At 44.3% G+C, this 22,756-nt stretch overlaps 1 protein-coding gene across 1 annotated transcript in view; it reads left to right on the top strand.

Moving 5' to 3' along the window:
- Nucleotides 1-22,756, top strand: part of LOC138535425 (P-selectin-like) — an 899,675-nt gene that overhangs the window by 449,348 nt on the left and 427,571 nt on the right. The window contains exon 11 of the mRNA XM_069641294.1: nucleotides 11,631-11,816. Coding sequence (XP_069497395.1) covers nucleotides 11,631-11,816 — 186 coding nt within the window. The remainder of the gene's footprint in view (nucleotides 1-11,630; nucleotides 11,817-22,756) is intronic.

The following is a 22,756-nucleotide window of genomic DNA, read 5'->3' as shown; positions in this document are numbered from 1 at the left end:
AGCATTTATCCTTGTGTTTAAGGTACTCCACGACGTTCAAAATACTTACAACGTAAGCTCCAACTTTACAGATCTGCTCAATCACTATCTCTAGCAAGCGTCAGATTTAAGTGATCTAGAGTAATGGGGCTTTCTTCTCGAGCTCAGGCTATCAAATTTTGGAGCTCTCTTTCTCATGATCCTAAATTCATCAAACAACTTCTGGTTTTGAGACCTTTTCAAATAGTGCCCTACAGTAGGTATAATATATATTCCTGAGCAATAGCACTTAGATGTCTCATGGCCGTACATGCTGTACACGCATACCTAGATCGCTAGATAGACAGATAGATAGACAGGCAGAGAGATAGATAAATAGAATATCAATTGCATGATTCATTAGAGATCTTCTCTTTTATTACCATAACAGGCTCTCCTTCTGTCAACTTGGTGTTGCTCGTGTTTTTATTATCACAGTGTACTGTCTTTCAAAGTCTAAACACATGTCTAAGCTTAAATTAGAACAGTTCTTTCATAAAGTCTATCTATAAAGTTTACCAAAGCTGCCTGTGGCACAAATCCAAAGATCAGAGTTTCTGTATTTCCAAGTTTTATGAATAGCATTTCGGTTGTTAAGCATTTCCATGAGACACCCCATCACATTGAGCTAGATAAGAATAACAAAACGTATCTAACAAACCAAAGTAGTGATGTGTGTCACCTATTGAGAATAATTATCATCTCAGATATGCTCACTCTCAAACCTCCCGTACAGGGTTTGGCATCTGTAAGACAGGGTACGGTTGATGTCCATAAATGTGCCTTTTGTGTCGTTGAGGGTGTTGGAAAAAGAAAGTGATTAACACCTGAAACAGTAAATAATTGTGTCCATCTGGTGTGAATGTCTAATAGAGGTGTACAATTATTTGATATCAAGTGTTCTAAGAATGTATTTATTTTAAAATTTGTTTATTGGCATTTTTAATAATAGCGGTTACATATCTTCCACATTGTGCCTTAGTCATGCTCGGTGTGCAGTCATAATGTCGAAAAAAAAATGTCGACAGACAAAAATGTCGACAAAAAAATGTCGAAAAAAAAAATGTCGACTTTCTCTTTTTTTAATTATATATTTATTTTAGGGGTTTGGGAGCTAAAAAAAAAGGGAAAAATTAAAAATAAAATTAAAAAAGGGGGGTTGGGGGGGAACCCCCCCATATAAAAAAAAAATGCATTGAAAAAAAAAGTCGACATTTTATTTTTCGACATTTTTTTTTCGACATTTTGACTGTCGACATTTTGACTGTCGACATTATGACTATAAACCTCATGCTCAAATGCAATACAATTTACTTTTAACTTTAACAAACAACAACAACTGTCTCCTTGATATTTTCGCATGTTTCAGCTTCCCTTGTACCAGGGGGGAGGGGAGAATGGAGAAGGTCGATCAGGTTGCTCTTGGGGTGTGGGGGGGGGGCGCTTTCCCGGGGCTCATAGTGTCTCTTTTGGGTCCCATTGGGTTTCCTTGTCTGATTTGCAGGTATGCTCGTTTCGGGGCATTGGCTCAGGGTGGTTTGTCGTCGGTGGGGAGAAGCATGTTCCTAGTGAGTTCTTTCCATGCCTCGAGGGCTCTGCTTGACTCGTCTGCAGATCTGGCCACACTTTCCTCCCAGGCCTTAGTCTCGGCCAGCAACCATCGTTCTGTCTCTCCTTGCCATGCTTTATATTGTGGTCCAGCTGTTTTTTCCCAGGGCATGGCTATAGTTCGTTTGGCCAATATGCACGCTATGTCCATAAGTCTGACTGTGTGCTTTAACTTGGCTAATCTGGGATAGGTTCCCAACAAACACTCCTCGGGCGACCATTTGTATTTGGTCATGCCTGTTTTCTCGCATGTCTGTTTCACTTTTTCCCACAGTGTCTTCGTTTTGGGGCATTCCCGCATCATATGGATTAGATCTGCTTCTCCCCTCGTGCATCAGGTACAGTTTGTCTGCGTTTGTCTGCTAAATTTGGCTATCCGTTTCGGAGTTAAGTAAGTTCGATGCAGTACATTCATCTGTATTTGCCGAAATCGGTGGTTTCTTGACACCTCTTTTGTGTTGTGTTCATGCATTAGTGTGGGGGTGTGCATTATCTGGATGCCTAGGTATCTGAATGTGGTGGTTTGCCATTTAATCCCTACCATCGGAAGTGCCCCTATGTCTGCGCGTTTCAGGGCCGCCAGGGGGAACATGCAGGATTTTGACTTGCTGAATTGGATACCGGATACTTTGGAGTAGTTATCCAGGACTTCTAGCATGGTGGGCACGTTTAGTTGTGGATCTCTAACATATATGAGGACGTCATCTGCGTAAAGCGAGATGATGTGGTCTACCCCTCCTAGCCTTATACCAGCGTCAAAGAACTGCTTTCTAAAATAGATTGCTATAGGTTCCAGCCCCAATATGTACTGCATTGGGGATAACGGGCAGCCTTGTCTGGTCCCTCTTTGTATGTCCCAGGCTTCTGATACATATTTCCCGGACTTCACTCTAGCTCTTGGTCTGGTGTATAGTATCTGAACCCATCTAATAAACCCGGGTCCAAAGCCGAATCCCTTGAGCACGGCCTCGAGCTACTCCCAATAAATGGAGTCAAACGCCTTTATGGCATCTAGGGACATTAGTGCATATGAGCTCCCGTCTTCATTAGTTTGCGCTATGATGTGTTGTAGCCTGCGCCGATTCATTGATGTATTTCGGCCTGGTATGAAGCCGTTATGGTCTGTGTGTATTATGTCCCCTATTATTCTGGACAGTCGCTTGGCTAGTATTGTAGTTAAGATTTTCGCATCATAGTTAAACATTGCCAATGGGCGGTAGGAATCACATAGATCTGCCGGCTTGTTTGGCTTGAGGATCGGGACCACCAGTGTTTCCCTCATGCTTTCGGGCAGTACTCCCCTCTCGTATGCCTCTTGGTATACTTTATGTAGCAGCGGTGTAAGGGATGGCTCATATGTTTGTAAAACTCTAAGGGCAGACCGTCCATTGCAGGCGCCTTGCTTGTGGCCAGGGACCTGATGGCCTCTGTTATGTCTTCGAGCGTGATTGCAGCGTCTAGTATCAAAGCTTGTTCGGGGGACATCTTATGGAGCCCTATCTCATCCAGAGTGTCAGTGATCTGTCCTGGAGGGACTTGTTCCTCATGTGAATAGAGTTGTGCATAGAAGTGTTTAAAGGTGTCGTTTATGTTCTGCTGCATGTGATGTATGTTCCCATCCTCATCTCGCAGTGAGGTGTTAGGGTGCCTGGGGTGTTCCCTTCGGCATAGCCAGGCCAACAGCCTGCCCGGTCTGTCCACCTCAGTGTGTGTTCTATTCGTTTTGGCCGTGTAGTCGAGCTTTTCTAGTCTACTCCACGCCAGATCATTTTCCTCCCTGCGTTTCCGAAGTTCCGTTTCCCTATCACGAGCCCCTGTGGGCGCTGCTTCTAATTTTTCTATCTCCTTCTCCAGCTGATCTAGGTCTCTCCTGAGCTGTCTTTTGATTCCCCCTGCCTTCGCAATGATTTCCCCCGTTATCACTGTTTTCAGGGCATCCCACACCGTGCTGATATGCTCTACGCTTCCCACATTAATTTCTATGTAGCTGTCTATGGAGTCTTGTAATTCCTCCCTAAAATCTGGGTCTTTGAGAGCTTCCGTCGACATTTTCCACATGGGAATCGGGGGTCTAGGGACATTGTGGTTCCATGTTACCAAGAGTGGGGAGTGATCAGATATGGTTCTTCCCAAATATTGCGCTCCTTCCAATTGGGGCAAATGTTCCCTGCCTATGAGGATGTGGTCCAATCTCGTGTATAGTGTATGTGGGGACGAGTAGTATGAGTATCCTCTTAGTGTTGGGTGTGCTTCCCGCCATGCGTCTGCCAGGTCCAACCTGTCTATCATTGCGGTCAGTGCCATCGTCGCTGCTGATGGGCCCTTCGGGTGGGGAATGGATCTGTCTAGTGCCGGATCACATACACAGTTAAGATCGCCCCCCCATATGAGCAGGTTATCTCTATGTTGCACAATTTTGGGATATAGTGAGTCCAGGTGGGCAGGTATATTGTTGTTAGGGAAATAGGAATTAATTATGCATATTTCTGTCTGCTCTTTGTGCCCCCTTATCATTACAAACCTTCCCTCCGGGTCTACTTCGTATTTAGTCAGGCGAAAGGGGAGCTGTGGGTGTATCCAGGTGTACACTCCTCTGGCATATTTGGAGTATGTTGTGCCAAATCCCTGCCCTCCCCAGTGTGTTTGGAGTTTGGCCAGTGAGTCCGCTGTGCAATGGGTCTCCTGTAATAGCGCTATCATCACCCCTTTTCTATGCAGGTAAGTCTTGATTCTGTTTCTGCGGATATATGTCCCCAGACCTCGCACATTCCATGTCAAGATTTTAATTGCCGTTGAGGTCATGGTGGTTTAAAGCGGGTATGGTGGTCGTTCTGTCCTCCCCCTCTTTGTGTCCATGAGCCTGGTACTGGTGTTGATGATTCCTTCCCCGTATGGGTCAGGGTGTGGGTTTCCCCCTCCCTCAGCTCATCCCCTCCTCTCCCTCTTTCCTCTTTCGGAGACTTACCAACAGTAGTCACGTCCATTCTTTTGAATGGAAACTGCAAACAGTGAAACTTTAAACTGCCCCCAGCAGTTGCTTCCAACTTGCAACGCTCAGGGGTTCCCGAGCCTTCCAGGCTGCTTCTAGCCTTCCGGATCAGGATGCGTGTAGGTAGATTGCCCACACTGTTTCCGTAGGGGTGGGTTGCTTCTTCATGCTCGTGTGAACCTTCGAGCTCTCATCCGATCCAGCTTTCGTCTCAATAGAATTCCGCTGTAGTTTCATTGTCCGCTTTGGTGGCCTCGCTTGGGGAGGTCTCCCTATTTTCCCTGTTACGGCGGGTAGGTCGTCATCACATTTCTGTTCTCGTTGTCATCTTTGCCATCAGCCAGGTTGTTATGTTCCAGCCACAAATTTGCTGCGGCGGGACTCTCCAGGAATATCGCTCTGCCTTTGTGTAGGACCTTGAGACGTGACGGGTATAGCAGCATGTATTTTAGGTTGAGTTTCCGTAATTGTGCTTTTATTGGAATGAAGGAGTTCCTTGCTCGTTGCACAGTGGGTGTATAGTCCGGGTATATGACTATTGTCGAGTCCTTCCGTTTGATTTCTCCTCCTTCTCTCGAATATCGTAGTATGGTTTCACGATCACGGAAATTCAGAATTTTGGCTATAATTGGCCGTGGGTGTGAGCCTGGCGGTGGGCGGAAGATTCCCAGGGCCTATCTCTTGTAGTAGCAGTGTCTCAATGAACTCAGTCGGGTCTGGGCCCTCGAAGTCCTCAGGAACTCCTAATATGCGAATATTATTTCGGCGGGCTCGGCCCTCGGCATCTTCTGAGCGCGCCACCTTTTGCTCAAGTTCTTGTACTTTCATTTTCAATTCCTGGGTACCCTCCACAGTGTCCTGTAGTGTATTTTCTGCCGTCGTGACCCTTTCAGTGAGGTTGCGAGCATCAAGTTGTATGTCCGATTTCACCTCCTCTATCTTCCCTTCCACCGATGTGCAGAGGGCCGATATTGCCTGTAAGACCTGCGCGTGTTTAAGATCCTCTTCCTGTTGTGGGGTTTCCCCGAGGTTTCTTGGGCCTGTTGTGGTTGTCTCTGGGGTTTGGCCATCGTGAAAGAGTCCATCGAGACCAGTTTCAGTTTGCCCTTGGTGGGTGACATCTCTCTCCCCGGGGCCCTTCGGTGGCCTGTTCCAGGTCTTGATCCACAGGTTTCGTGGCCCTTATTTACTGCCGTTAGTTAGTGCTGTCGGTCTGGTGTTGCTCGGTGGGGTCCCTAAGGCGGGTTCCCTTTCTGGCCAGTGACCAGCTTCTTAGGTTGTAATGCGGGTTTCTCTGCCTCACTTTCTTGCCCGTTGATTTGTGCTGATAGGGTGTGTTTCAAGCTGGTCTTCAAGTTGGTGTTGGGCGGGCCCAGTCTCTCTCGGTGCCCCAACTACTGGTGCCTTGTGTTTACTTGAGGCTTGTTCCAGTGAAGGGTATCCCTATGACCGTGTGTCATGCATTAACAGTTGCCCCTTGGTTGTCCTGTTGCTGCCGTAGCGACCAATGTATGTTTGGGGGGGGCACCGGGCTTCAGGTGGGCTGACGGTCTTCAGCCACTTTCAGTGCAGTCCCTCAGGGGGGTCCCCAGGCTGCTCCTGTGCCTTCAGCTATTGCGGCGGTGCGTTTATTATTGTGCGCGTGGGCTGCGTTGTTAGGTGCAGGCCCCGGGCCTTCCCACTGTCCAGGGGCCAAGGTAAAGCAGGCCTTCCTCACACTCCCAGGTGCTGTGAGGTCGTGTGAGGTGAGTTCGAGTGGACCCGTGAAGGAGGGATGTGGAGGGATCCCGGTCCCGTGCTCCGCGTTATATATGGGGACTCGCCGCCTTCTGTTGCGCCCCCCGTGATTCCGCTCGGCCGTGCGCCTACCCGGTCTCACCCGCTTGCAGTCGGGTCAGCGTCGCGGGCCCAGCTCCTCTTTCCTGTTCCTCCGTCCCCAGCGGGCACATCTCCTTCCAGGCTGCGCCCGCGCACCAGTCTCTCCTCGGGCCGCGGCCGCCGCGGTCCCCGGCTGTGGTTTTCCACTCTCAAGCGTCCACCCGCCTGGGCCGGGATGCGGTCGGTGGAGCAGGTGGCAGGCTCGTCCGCAGCGGCGCCCCCAACTGCGGTAATCCATAGGATGGCCCAGGGGGCCGAGGTTGATTTAGTTCCACTCCGCGTTGGGCGCCGCCATCTTGGGTTCCTAGGGGCTCGGCTTCGGGCTTCTCGTTCTCTGGCTTCTGTTCTCCGATTCCGCCCAGGATTGCTGTCGAGTGCCGGGAATCGGTTCCCCTGCAATATTCTGTTTTTGCCTCGCGTTGCAGGCTTAGAATTAGCGATAGTTATTCATTTAACTTAGGATCACGGACGGAGCTCTGTGGATGCCTGTCCTCACGGCATGCATGCTGGCCACGCCCTCATCAAGTGTTCTAAGAATGACTTTGGGTGTAACAGTAGGGACTCAAGATACTTTCAGGCACTGAAAATAAATGTCCCTCAAGAGGTTCAACTGGGTACCGGCATACACAGAAAAGTGTCCTGCTATGAATCTTTCATAAACTGTAGTTACACCACGCATGGGGAATATACATATTATCCGACAGTTCACAATATGCATTCATGCCTAGACATGTGGTTGGTCACAGGGACATTGTTTAATAGGGTGCTGGGATGCTCTATTCTTCCCTGCACATTCTCGGATCATTCACCTGTTTTGTTAAATTTGCAACTGGCAGGGAGTGGAAGGGGAGGACCGAACTGGCATTTTAAGCCCACGGCAATGCAAGACCTAGCCTTCATGACGAATTTGTGAGAGCACGTGGTGTAGTACTTTGAGACCAACGCTGACTTGGTTGCTTCCCCAGTGACATTCTGGCAGGCGTTTAAGGCATATAGAAGGGGGATAGCGATTACAAATGAATTTGGGGTGTTGAAGTGTATGAGGAGGGATATGGGATGCCACAAAGCTGAATTGTCAATGTTACAGCAGCAATATGTCAACAGCTCCTCACCCGCGCAATGGAGGGACATGAAGAAGGCAATGGGCGCATTCAGTGATGTGGCCAGTAGGGAATTGCGATACTTTGGCAAACCGTCGGGCGCTCTGCGATACAGTGAGGCCAATAGGCCCTGCAGATTGCTCGCCCGTACGGTTAGCACGGCGAGAGGGACATTCATATCCTACTTGTCACAGACAGGATGGCTCAATAGCACACACAGATGCAGATATCAATAAAATGTTTTTTTAACTTTTATTTGGGGTTGTACGCTCCAAAACGGATAGCCACTGACTCTGATATTGCTAACTATTTGAGCAGGATACCGACGACCCATTTGTCCAATGAGGCTAGAACTACGTTGGAAAAGCCTGTCAGTGTTGAACAAATAACAGAAGCTATAAAAAGCCTACCTAACAGGAAAGTGCCAGGTTCGGACGGCTTTTGCTCTGAGTTTTATAAAAAGTTTAGTGGGGTACTGGCCCCCTATTTGTTACCAATGCGGGCAGAGGCACTCTCAACAGGCATGCTACCTGATATGCTACGGGAGGCATAATCATCCTTCTCCTTAAGCCAGATAAAGAGGCAAATGAGTGTGGATCATATAGGCCACTGTCCTTAATAAATATTGATGCTAAGATATTTGCCAAGGTTTTGTCGTCTCGACTAGCTCTGTTAATGCAATATATGGTCCATGAGGATCAAGCAGGGTTCATACCAGGGCAGTCAATGGCACTCAACAACACGTGGGTTCTATAACATACTTGCACAGGTCCCACAAGAAAGCTGCACTGTGGGAGTGGCCCTGGATATGCAAAAGTCCTTCGACATAGTCTCCTGGCTGTTTCTGTTTCGTGTCATGGGTTTGGCCCCAACTTCATTTCATGGCTAAGGCTGTTATATACACAACCATTTGTGTGGGTATACACCAATGGCATGCTATCTCCCATTTTACAGCTAGGAGGGGGTACCACCCGAGGGAGCCCCCTATCGCCCCTACTATTTGCATTAATAATTGAACCATTGGTTGATCTAATCCGTAACAGATTTAAGAGGGGTGGGATTAATGTAGGAGGGAAATCTGAGATAATATCCCTACATGTCGATGATGTTTTACTGTACATACGAGATCCAGAGGCACACCTGAGTTGAGTATTGGAGGCGGTGGTGGACTTAGGCAAGTATTCTGGTCTCAATGGTAACAGGTCCAAAATATAAGTCACACAGAAACTCTTGGACACACTGGGGTTGCGGTGGGCAGCTGAGGACTTCAGATACTTGGAGATAAGAGTTGCGCGATTGCAGGCCTTCACATACAAGTTGAATTATAACAAGGACATGGGCCCTCATTACAACCTCGGCGCTAAACCATGGCGCTATTGGCACCATGGTTGGTGCTGGTGTTGTAACGAGTCCGCCATGGTGAAATGGGGAAATACCGCCCCATTCCAAGGTTGGCGAGGCGGTATTTCCCCATTTCACCATGATCCTTCCCCATTCCCATTTTCGCCCCATAGGGCTCAATGGGACTGGGGAAGGCGCTAAGTATGGTACCGCAAATTGCGGTACCGTAATTACCACCGAGATTCCTTTGCGGCACCCTACTTTAACGGCTGGTAAAACCAGCCGTTAAGGTCGGGTCCCGCAAAGGGACTTCGTAATCAGGCGTTAAGGGTTTAATGGCGCCGACACCTTTTACGGCGCCGTTAAAACCTTAACGCCAGGGTCGTAATGACCCCCATGGTAAGGTTGAGAGCTAAATTTAGCAGATGGGGTCGGGTTCCGCTGTCGCTTGCAGGTTGCCTGGCATTGATTAAAATGACCGTTTTGCCCAAGCTCCTTTACTTGTTGCATAATATTCCACTGTGTCTGGGGAAGGAGTTTTTCTCTGAGTTAACAAAGCTTTGCTGTTTATTTCTTTGGAATGGGCAGGTCAAGATGAAATGGCAGTACCTTGCCTGCCCCATTGAGAGGGGTGGACTGGCGGCTCCTGATTTTGAACTTTCTTACTTGACCGTTCAAATACACTATGCTTCCTATTCAGTGGACGAAGTGTACAAAAAGAAGTAGTGGAACTATGTTCCCTGCTGGCCTGCAGCCACTACCCACAAACCCCATCACCACACCCCCTCCCACACAAATACAAACCCCCAAACTCTTGCACCTGCTGTTTAAGGGAACGTTCAGTCAGTGCAAACTGCAACTTCTTCTTACACTTTTATCTTAAAACGAAACAGTTTATTTTTAAAATAAAAGTATAGGAGCTGTAAAACGTAATTTAAATAAGTAGAGGAGCACCGCTCCCGCTCACTTCGACCACTGCTCCTATTGGCTGTTTGAGTCCCCTACCACACCTCACGCATGTTTGGAGAAGTGGCGGGGAAGGGGGGCGGCTCCATGATATTGCTACTGGCAGGTAATGGGTATTGTTGTTCGCATTGCCTAGACCCAGTTGGGACAACATATGAAGCATGGGCCAAATTGAAAAAGCGTGCGAACATGGTTGCACCGTATGACAAAAATGTACCACTGTGGGGGATGTCAGATGTCAGCAATGAAACCCACCATGGATAAGGCAGTGGTGAGGGATTGGGGCAGTGCTGGTATTCGGAGGTTGGCTGACTTATACCTGCTGAAGCTGCATATCGGGGAGACTATGCTGCAACTCTTTCATTACCATTGTCTTAAAGTGGCCATTGCAGCGAGATGGCTGTCATTTCCCTCTGAGCCAGCGGCGCATCCTTGCTTGACAGCCTTAATATCCCAAACAGTGTGGAAGAAGTCGATATTGTGTTTGTATAAGCAGGTGCAAACACTCTGCACCACACTAGGTATGAACGCCAGGGTGAAGTGGGAGAGTGATTTGGGGCAGGTGCTCAAGATGCACAGTGGGTGAACGTATGTAGGCTCACTAAGAGCGATTCGGTCAACTCAAGATATCGCCTGATGAAATTTAAAGTGCTTAATAGGCTTTATTATACGCCAGTGTGGGTCATGAAGTTCCAATCCAATGAAGTGCGAAAATGTCCCAGGTGTGGGGATACAGAAGCTCATTTATTACACATGCTATGGAGCTGCCCTGAACTGGTTGGCTATTGGGAGAGAGTATGCCAATCATTAAATGATATACTGGGGAGGCAGGTGGGTCTAACAGTGGTCGATTGCCTGCTAGGATATACTGGGAAGATGGCCACAGTGCAGCACACATTTTTGAACTTGGGATTGTTATTAGCCAAAAGAGCTATTGTAATGCCTGAAAATTGTTGGACTGGCTGCCTGTTATGGTATGGGCGAATAACACTGAGAAGGTATATGCGGCAATATCAGCACCAATGAATCGCCTTAGGGGCGTATGTCAGGAATTCCACCAGTACCTGGCCGAATTGGCTGCTTGAGGTTATGTGTTTCAGATCAAAGTGGTAGAGGTACCTAACTCTTCGATTTATCTGATCATAATGTGACTGTAAAGTGTTGGACCTGTAAGATTGTACCAAATGTTGATGTAACCTGATCACCAAGTGTCAATAAATAAAGTTGTTAAAAAGAAATAAGTTGTAGTTGTTTCCTTTCTGATGTAATGTGGCTGGTGCAGAGTTCCATAGGGTAGTCCTACAAATAAACAGGTGTCAACCTCATAAATTGGCATTGCTGAGGTACTCTCCCAAAGGATGAGTGAAGACAGTGGGATGGTGCAAAGTGGTGGAACGTGCTACAGTGGAATAGTGGGTTGGGCTCTAGCCATATTACACTGGGTGAATAATGAAAAGGGTCTTGAAGATGAACACTGGTCAAGAAAGATGTCAGTCAACAGTGAAAAAAGTTAATACAAGAATAGGACATGTGACGGAGGAGCAACTCCATTCATTTCTCCTTATACAGACATAAAATGATACATTTTGTTTTGTATGCCAGAATATGCCATAATAAAGTGGTTTTAGTATCCTCTATGTCAAATAGTGTTTTATTTAAAAAAAGAAATTGGATTTATTTTGGCACAGGAGTATATAACATGTGCTTTATTGACATTTCTCTCGTTGCAGCTGTAAACTGTAGTAATTTGCTCGCACCAGCCCAAGGAAATATGAACTGTGTTCATCCCTATAAAGAATTTAGCTATAATTCCACCTGCGATTTTATCTGCAGAGAAGGGTTCCATCGAATAGGACCTGAACGACTGAGTTGTGAAACGTCTGGCACTTGGTCAGCTCCAATGACAACATGCGCAGGTAAGAAAAAGCTGAAATATCACCACTTGAGGGGGAAGTAGCTGAGATCAAAATGTTACGCCGGGGACAGCTAATTAATTGTGGTTTTCTTAGGCAGCATTCTCAGCTTCAAACATGGAGCTGCAGTTGCTACGTCCTTTCATGAAGCGGAGATAGCATTGTTTTAACAGCACTTTGAGAGTGACCCCTTTGTCTGGTGGATTACCAAAACGAATTAGAGCATTTATAATGAATTAGCTGTACCTGGCGTAACATAAGCCATACTAGACTATCATAAAATGTAATATCGGTTGGTGTTTCATAGGGTCACTTCTGTCCCCCTTCTTAAATTTCGGAATTACCACTGATCGCTTCGAGGAAGGGGGCATAGGTCTCTGTGACTTATTAATAGTCATTGAAAAGGCTAAACATATAGGAAACTGTTTTCCTTTTAATTTGAAAGGTATATTTGTATCAGATGGAATGAGAGGTATGCCCAGTATAAGAACAGTATCTAAGTTTAATCCATCAATTACACAGGCCTCTAGGATCTGTCTTTGTGGATGCGTAATTGTCAACCTTGTTCCATTGCAGAGTCCCTGTGATGGCATAAGATTGCGTAGTAGCATAATAACAGCAGCTAATTTCAGTCTTAGCTCGTGAGGAGGCATTCATCCTACAGCGTTTCGCTCTTTGGAGACCAAAACGTTGAGCCGGTAATTAACTGGCATAAGATTGTGTAGTAGCATAATTGCAGCACCTACTTTCCGTTTTAGCTCAGAGACTGAAATGTTGAGCCAGTAATTAACTGTTCATTGGCACTGGAACCACTGTGCCCTTTGTGAAGACAAGTGGGGCTGTAAAGAAGTAACTTGAAATTATTCTGAATGTTTGTGATAGTGGAAGGTGAAGGTGACCATGCAGATTCTGTTTGTTAAAATGATAGCTGTTGTTGAAGTGGAAGGGCACATGGAGGTGCACTTTGACATTTGGACAGCAGTTGGCAACCTAACACTGATACATTGCATCAGCTGAGTATGGAAACATACCTATGTGTTTTATATATAGAGATTTTAAGGCCATAAAGAGTTCTTATGCTTTATATCTGAACTAGCATTAGTAGACTCATGGCGCATGACATGCCCCTTGGATTTTGAATTTACTTTCCACTCACTACAGCGCAATCAATTAAAATGTATTAATGATATTTATGTCATCAAGTCTGTCAGTTGTTGTGGTTGATTCCCAAATTAAAAGTGTTGTAGTAGGAAAAGGGGAAATAGACTTTCAGTAGGAAATAACAGATGTCGTGTGGTTCTCCATGTGTAGGAGGGACTCACATTCCACAGTAACCCTACAGTATAGGATGGAGGTGATCAAGCGCATACACCGCTGGCAATACTCACCTGCCATTTTAGCCAGGATGTACTCTGGGGTGGACTCTCACTGGTGGAGGTGCCGCCATCCAAATGAGGATTACTAACATATTTTGTGGGGGTGTACCTGTATACAGATATATTGGGGCAAGGTTCTCTCAAGGATCAAGGCGATTGATGGCATCTCGCAACGCCTCACACCATGGTGGATGTTGTTCAGTGTGTATGAGAAAGATGAAGTGGAAGAGGCATGGGGACATAAGGTAATTGTCCTACTGGTAGGTACCAGGTGTTGTGTAGTGCAGATGTGGAAATGTAATAGAACCCTTATGGAGAATGAATGGGTTCAGAATATTAGGGCAATTTATGACATGGGATACATGACACATGTCCGAATGAGTCGAAGACGAGGGTTGAAGAGATTTGGCTTCCCTTTTTTGCTAAATATGGGAAATAACCCACTGGCCGGGGGGAATCAGAATATATGACAGATCACATTTATGGTTGACTTTTTCATTGTATTTTCAATTGCTGCATGCTGTTGTGGGTAGGGTGGCGGGGGAAGGGGTTGAGGGGGCTTATGAGGTTCGAAAATGTGGTATGTTACATGCTGAACTCTGTTTCAATGCCTATTTCATTATTGACAAAATATAATAAAAATGTGATTTTGAAAAAAAAATGTGATTGTAGTATCTGATCATCTTAAGACTTGCAAGATAAAGTGAATTGCTCCAGAAGGTGTAGATTTAATATTTCTTTCCTTTACTATAAAACAAACCAAAACATGTTTCTGGTACTAAAAGAGATGATGAGACTTCGATAGTTAAAACCTGGGATGGTTATAAAGCTACCCTTGGAGGTTACATAATTTAATGTGTCTCTAAAGTTAAAAGAGATTCTAGAACAACATCTGATTGTATGTTGAAGCAACTTTAAATCTTGGATACAGTGGAGGTCATTACGACCTTGGCGGTAAGAGGTAAACGGCACCGGTAAAGGTGCCAGAGCCGTCAACCTCTTACCGCCCCATTACGAGTCTGCTCGCGGGAACCCGCTAAGGACGCTTAGTAAAACCGAGCAGACCACAATGCTAGCAACGGGCCCATTAAAAACGGGCCCATTGTTAGCATCCTCCCCATTCCCATTGAGCCCCTTGGGGGCTCAAAGGGAATGGGGATGTACCGGGTCTGGGTTCCTTGAATGAGGAATTACCGGGCCCTCCAAAGTCGGAATGGCCCGGAAATTCCTCATTCAAGGAACCCGGAACGGTAACCAGTATAGGGGTAGCCATGCCACTAATAGAGGCATGCTTACCTCCATACTCGGAATGACACCCAGTATGTAGTAATGAACCTAGTTCAGATCTCCTCAAGTACATCTTAGCTCTTACAGTTGATTGTAATAAAATATCATCAGTAGTTAAAATTCTAATAAAGCTAGTAAAGCACTAGATTGTTATTTGAAAGTTAAAAAAGAATACAATAGAATTCTTTATACCAAAAACATTCAAAATGTTTGAAGGATTCTATATAATTTTGAACTTGTCATACAGAACCCTAACTTAAATGCCTTGGATAGTAAACTGCCTAGAAATGTCTATGTTGACTGTAACCATAACCCATTGTAGCCTCCTATTAATATAAGTGATGTCCCCAAACCCATCAAAACATTTAAAAAGGGCAAGGTACCAGGCCCTGATGAGCTTTCATCTAACCACTATGGTTAATTTGCTCAGCATTTAGCACCTAAATTAATTTTAACTTTTTAGCTGCCCCTCATTGTACACTGTGTCTTCATGCTCCTTTTCTTAACCCATGTTAATAATTGTCCATAAATCTGGTAAAGACAGTAAACTAGTGTTAATCTTATCCACAAATTGCCTACCAGTTATGCAGCCACATCTTACAAAGCAGAAAAAGCTTTTGACCAAATAGAATGGGATTTTCTTTTTGAATCATTAGTCTGGCATGGGTTTATCTCCAACTTGATTTTCCTAATTAAGCATCTATATTTAAATCCCAAAGCATCAGTATTTAATACTGGTCAATGTTCCTTGAACTACTTAGATGAAGCGTTAATCTTCCAGACATCCTTGGAATAAAACGAAATTTAAATTAGCTGCTTATGGAAATTATTTTTTAAATTTTTTTGAAAAACCTTGGGTAATTTTGAAAATATTGCAGTTTCTATTGACTTTTTCACATATGTTCATTTATATCAGTTAAAGATACATCAGAAATAGTACAGATTAGGGGCCTCATCACGAGTTGGTCGGTATCCCAGCGGTATTGCCACCTGGATACCGCCAGGGCTAATAGCATTACCGCCAAACCCCCTGGTGCTATTAGCGCCGGATCACGGGTTTGGCAGACTGGTAATTCCCCATTCCCCATTGGGCCCATTCAGGAATTCCCCAATCACCATTGGACCCAAAGGGGAATTTTTGGTGCAGCTACCATAGGCGCTATTACTGCGTGGTAATTGCGCCAAAAATCAGCAAATTCCTGGCGTATTTACACTCAGAGCTGAGGGTAAACACAGCCAAACCTGTGATTTGGCGGACCCTTAAATGCGGTGGTAATAGCATTATTTCAAAAAAGGTAGCAGACGCTCCCCTCCAGAAATAAAATGACATGATAACCTGTTCTGAGATGAGAGTTTGCAGCGCACGCATTTCGCTCACTGTACCTTTCACAGATGGGAAATACCCATTTCCATATCAGTCTTTGCTCCGCCCACATGGGCAATCCTGCACCAAAATGCTATGGCAACTCTCTTCCGAACTAGAGTACCAACAGCAATCCCATACACGTGTTTCAGCCTTGTTGGGCCTCATCAGTGAGGTGAAGCTGTGCCTCTCTTAGCACAGTGAGCAGGAAGTCTGTCAAGAATACACTCAGAACTCCCGATATTGCTGGCCAATCATCAAGTCATAAGATCTCCCATTCCCGACACATTTGTATACAGCCACGTTTCTTGTCTTTTGGTAATAATCTCAGGCACTGTTCGCCACGTTATAAATATTCTCTCATACGATTCCCAGCCACATCACCTAGGGACAGATATGTCTCCTTTAAGAAGTGTTGGCAGTTGCCTTGGAGATTAGGGCACTCACGTTAGCGTAGCAACGCCAATCTCACGCTACTACCTGTCATGTGATTTGGCTTTTTAAGTCCCTCCTTTCTGAAGTTCTGTGCTTCTGATTTTGTGAAGTGTTGTTGCTACGTTTACTCTTTGATCTTCTGGTTTTTTCATTGTTCTCTCTTTCCGCTTCATGAACTGCCTTTTTCTTGTGCCCTTATTGTCAAGTTTGCCTACGATCTCAATGTATCATTACATGGTTTTTGACCTCGGAACCTTACTGGATTGTCTTGCTGTATCCTTGGATATGTTTTGCCTGAGCCGTTGCCGACCTGGATTTCCACAAACTTTTGCCTTCGCCTGCTCCTTTGGATTACGTACTGCCCGCGTTGCTTTCAAGACCCGGAACGCTGAAAACTGATTGCCATTTGCCCTTTTCCGGAATCTTTCACCAACAGTCATTATTGTTGGCTGTGAAACCCAAGTTAGCCTCAAGGTTCTCTTTGCTTCCCCGCCTGTTACGGACTACAGACTGCTGTTGTACTGTGGCCGGAAAGTGAGCAGCGTCCTCGTTCCGCCGGGTTTGAACTTTTGTGACTTCCTGGCCATAGAGTACGGGAATAGTCTTCACCTCCCTCAATATGTTTTGGCTGACTGGGTTGTCATCACGGCGCTGTTCCCTCTGATGAAAGGGTTGAACTGAAACCATGGTAAAACCTATTCTACCCTTTCCTTTCTGCTTCTATTATTCTTCATGTTGTTATTTTCTAAAGACTCATTGGGTGCTGTTCTGTTCCAAACACTCAAGTTCAACTCTTACATTCGGGAAGGGGCACATATTCCTGTACATTCTAAGCTCCATGTCCGTCCTAAAACTCAGGTTAATGTTGAGCATAGAGCCTTGTTTGTACTGCAATCCAGTCAGTGTTTTTGTCCACTAATCCTGAAATTTCCTTTCCTGTTTAGGAAATCTGCAGTCCGGTCCGGGTCCATTCTTCCAAAGAATAAATCACTTTGTATTGGTTATTGATCATACACAGGGGTGTATTGTTAGGCAGAATTTGTCGCCTACACTACGAGGGCAAATAACAAGACAGATTCTGACATAATCAGAAGCCTCTTACAATGGACCTGAACAAAACCCTTGCCCAGGTTGTGCAGTTGGTGTCAGACCTACGTGCTGATATGACAGCCACCCATGTCTCCACACAACAGCGTATAGATGCATTACAAGCCGGAATGCAACCTCCTGCTCTCCAGGAACCCGATCTTGCTCAGGCTTCAGATTCTGATTCAGGCCAGGCAGGAATCTGGTCCAGTATATATGACTGCCCAGTTTCTGCTTGCTGCTCCTGAAAGGTTTAACAGGGACCCTAAAACATACTGTACCTTTCTGAATCAGTGTTGTCTACATTTTCTTTGTAGACCTGTTTCCTTCCCCGATTCCACCACCAACGCTGCATTTTTGTTATCACATTTAGGCGGCACAGCCGCTTCTTGGGCTAATCCATTGTTAGAACAGGGCAGTCCTCTGCTGTTTGACTGCGACACCCTAATAGAAGCCATGAACAAGGTCTTTGATACCAGGTATAAAACACAGGCTACGGATCTTGAGCTTTTGGGGTTGCAACAAGGCGACTCTTCTCTATTGTCTTACCTGGCTCGGTTTAATCAGCTGGTGCCGGAAATGGGATGGCCTTAGGACAAAAAGGCATCCTTGTTCTATAAAGGACTTTCTGATTCTCTCAAGGATATCTTAGCAACAGTGCCTATTTTCCCCTCAACTTTCCCTGAACTCCTTGATATGGTGCTCCAAATCGACGCTCGTACGGCGGTAAGGAAAGGGGAAAAAAGGCCTTTGGTCCCTTTGGCCATGACCTCGCCGGCTCCGGTTAGCGGGGGTCCTGTGCCATAAGCGGTCCTTCATCAGCCCAGGAAAGAGAGTCACTCCCTGCTCGCTGTGCTCAGAGAGGCACAGCTTCACCTCACTAATGAGGCCCAACAAGGCTGAAACACATGTATGTGGTTGCGGTTGGTACTCTTGTTCAGAGAGGAATTGCCATAGCATTTCGGTGCTGGACTACCCATGTGGGCGGGACAAAGACTGATATGCAAATTGATATTTCCCATCTATGAATGGTACAGTGAGCAAAAAGTGTGTGCTGCAAACTCTCATCTCAGAGCAGGTTATCATGCCATGTTCTTTCTGGAGAGGAGCGCCTGCTACCTTTTTTGAGGTAATTACCACCACATTTAAGGGTTACCGCCAGACTTTTGATGAGGCCGAATGTCTTAAATTCAGAATTGAAAAAACAATAATGAAATGTCTCAATGGCATTAAATATCTAGGTGCTTTCATCTCTATGTCTGTTTAGAACACTGTTAAGATACATTCTAAAACAATCATTTCATGATTTCATGACTCTGCACATTCCGGGTCAACTCAACATCTAACATACTGGGGATCAATGGAAGCAAGCAAAATTATGATATCATACATTGTGTTATATGTTTTAAACATGCCCCAGCTCCCTTCTATGTATCAGTTTCCAAGCTTATTAATTCAATTTTAACCAAATTTCTCTGGGGGAAAAAGAAAGCTTCGATCACTCAAGTGTGCAAAGACAATGGTGGTATTACTGTCCCAAATGCTAAACTGTATCACTAGGTTATCGTTCTTAAGCAAGAAGAAGTTTGGATTTTACAGTTGACATTTCTAATCCTCTGACATGGCAAAGTCTTGCAGAAGAAATTATTTTTCCCTTTTCTATTGCTGACTTGTTTTACATAACTTGTCGTTCTATGAATCTTGGTCCATGTGACTATTACATTTCCTAACCCCGCCCTAAAGATGTTCTTTTTTGCATGTTCAGAAATCCCCTAACATTGATTCATATATATTTAGCATCACAAATATATCAAAACAAGGGTAATATTCTCAGCAAAAAAGGCATTTATTAATGTTATCTCCATCCTTGATGAAATTAAAACTAAGTCTGGACTTCCTCCCTCTGGACTTCCTCTATATAAATAATTGATAAATGCCATTATGCAAAGCCTGTCTTTGTTATCAAAGAATGATAGCTCCCCATATTCTCCCAGACTGCCCTAATTCTTGTAATGAATCAAGGTTTTATTCAAAACGGAATGATAAAATAATCTGTCGTGTCAATTGCTCTTGTGAAATGTCCTTGGAGGCGGACTGTGGGACTGTGGAATTAATTGGACTGAGGATTTGTGGCCTCTGGTGTGGAAATAATGTAAATAAATATCAACTTTGGCAAGCCTTACTAAATATGTTTTCACTTTTCAATCATTGAGACTTTTTAACACGTGCTACATTTTTTAATGTTAACTTGTGGCATATCAGAAGACGCTGGTTGTGTTTTTCATTAATAAAAAGCACTTCTATTCACAAGATGTATGACTGTACATATGTGTATGTATATTTTGGGACAGTATGGAAAGTATTACAATCTAGTTTAATGTGAATGCACTTCATACACTAGGAATCATTTTGTTGTTTATTCTTTCTTCTAACCATTCTGCTAGTGGCCATTGACAGCAAATTAGAATGAACTGTGTAATAGTGATATAAAAACGTGGTGTAAGAGCATGTTCACATTTAGAGGTTAAACAATGTTTAGCTACTTCTCTGAATATTTGACAAAAATATGAAACTGAATGCAGTGCATTGTTCAATTTCTTTGTCATCTTCTAGTATGTGATTAATTACACTAGCACTATTTTAAACATCAAATGCTCTAGATCCCCATTTGATTCTCTCTTATTCTTTTTTTAGCTATATTGCATATCTTGATTTCCTTGTTCCATTATATATACATTTCTGTTTAAATGGTTATCTTACAATGTGCTATGCAGTGTGATGCAGTTTATATTACCTTGCATTACTTACAGCTGTTTATTAATGTGGTGATCGATCTAACATGTGCCTTACATTCTCTCCATTAATGATTTTCCTCACGTGTCTGCATTCCTCCCCTTTAACAAATGTTTGTTCTTCTATTTACTCTTTATTCATGACTGATTTCCTAAACGTTATTTTGTCCTGTTAATGCTAGTCATTCATTACTGACCTATTACTTTGCAAACTTCCATGTTTATACATCTCTCCATCTATATTGTAGGAATAGTTCTCAAATTGTATAATTGAGTCAATACATCTCTGAATTGCCACCAGTTAATTACTTATGCAATGCTAGTTATACCTATATATTCTTATCTTTATGAAATGTTATCAATTAGGTATGACTTTAGGTATTGTTCTTTCCTTTATCACAGAATAAATGTTTCTACTACAGATTGGTATCTTAAAGCATTTCTAGACACTTTCATTCCTTAGACTACTATTGCTTATTCATCTTTCAGTTAACATGTGTACTGCATTTTCGACTGCAAATGTGATCCTCTCTATATTTACAATTGTACTCTTTTTCAATGTCTCAATGAAGTCAGTAAAATTAGTAAACTCAAAAATGATTATCACTACGAACATGAATGGACTAATTCTCAGAAGGGTACAAAGGTTTCTACTGGCAGGCAGTAATCACTGGTACCACCAGGAAGTACTACATCACTGGACAGTAACTATGCTTACATTCCAGAGCTATTTCCCAACCATTGCAACGACGTATGGGTGACGGAATCAGCTCCACATGGGCGTGACACCCAGGAAACTCCCTTAACAGCCCCGGCCTCCACTCATGCTGTAACCCACTTTTTAAATACATTGTCATTGGAGGACAGCTAAACACAACTCAGACTAAGACTGGCATGTCTTCTTTTCTTTGTGGTCTTCTGGGAGAGCAGGGTGATGGGGAGAGATCCGTCTCTGGAGCTTTCTGACCCCTCACCAAGAAGGGTGCATTGATGCCTAGAAGAGAAGGATCACATTTGCGAGAAAGCCAAACGCCCCAATTGCCCCTATAGTGAGGGATTGCACAGCATTGTCTGGTTATCATTGTGACTTCAGTATGAGCAGAAATGGACAGATGAACTGTAAAACTGTTCAGAAACAATATATACCATCTGTTTGAGAAGACAGTAATAGGTTGTATTATACTGTGATTGCCATTGGACAGTAACAAAGGATCGTGTGGGAATAAATATCTTGCAAACAGTCTTTCATCTGAAATAAGGGTTTATCACATTATACATTGCCAAGTGCAAGAGAAGAGACAAACACGTGTGCCCAACAACATGAAGGGCGTGTGTCAATTATTTACATTTCTGTGTCATCAAACTACCTTAGATGTGTACAGGGGCATCCATTCAATTCACTGCTACAGTACTGTATGCCCTTTTTGGGATGTGTTACTCATACTTTTCACACGATCAGTTCCTTTTAATTTTGCAGCTGTAAAAATACAGCCCTTTGGATATATCAACACTAGCAAACGTGAGCTGTGTGAAGGGTTGGACTGGGCCATAAAATTGTTTCTGGCGCCAATGGAAAGGTGTCCGAGCCTGGCTGTGTGCATCCCTTGGACGAGTTTAGCTACAGCTCCACCTACTTGTTTAACTGCAGTACAGGCTTCCTTCTCATTGGATCCGAAAGGTTGAGTTGTGGTACTCATGGAAACTGGTCAGCAGGCCCCCGCAACGTGTGCAGGTATTAAATGGCAATACTACCACTCACATGAGAAGTAAGCCATTCTACACCACATTGGGGTGTATCCAGATCCGGAATGGCCCATAGGGGTATATGGCAATGCCCAAAGGGGTACCCCCCCAGTACCATGGGAGATGATTATTTTATGATATGATATGATAGGTTATTTATAACACGCTTAATACCCAGAGGTTTCTAAGCGCGGACCCGGGGATCGAACCTGTGGTGCTCCGTGTTGTCTTGCTCCCAAGGCGAGCACGTTGCCAATTTTCTGGGCCAATGTGGGCTAATTTAGTTACGTGAGTCACCATGGAGCTCAGAGTTTTAAACAAAGTTACTGGCTTGATGAGCTTTGACATCACCCAGTTGGCAAATATACTTTATCAAATATATGCCCCCTGATACCATTAAAACAGTTTCCCATCCAAAAGCATTCATTTTGATTTGTAAAATAGGGCAGCTTTTCTTTTACTGCCCATGTCTATTTTTGTCAGAGTCCTATCATGGATATGTCAAATGGATTCTCTGTATCAAAACATCACTTTATTTTTTTTAAATACTTGAAGAATACTGTACACAGCCAGTATAACATGTTTTACCGAAATGTCTCTCATTGCAGTTGTAAAATGTGGTCCTTTGACCAAACCAGCGCAAGGAAGTATGACCTGTGTGCATCCCTTTGAAAAGTTTAGCTACAGCTCTGCCTGTGATTTTAGGTGTGCTAAAGGCTTCCTTCTAATGGCTTCTAAACAACTGAGTTGCGAAATGACTGGGGAATGGACAGCTTCGGTTCTCAGCCACATAGTAGAATACTCCCGTTTTTCCAGAGTTTTCTATCTGTTTTTTTATGATGTGTTAAATGCCGTTAGAAT

Source organism: Ambystoma mexicanum, chromosome 1q (genome assembly GCF_040938575.1).
Source record: "Ambystoma mexicanum isolate Mex_15411 chromosome 1q, UKY_AmexF1_1, whole genome shotgun sequence".
Classification (NCBI taxonomy): domain Eukaryota; kingdom Metazoa; phylum Chordata; class Amphibia; order Caudata; family Ambystomatidae; genus Ambystoma; species Ambystoma mexicanum.
Note: the sequence above shows the minus strand (reverse complement) of the source record. Positions and strands in the feature narration are given on the sequence as shown.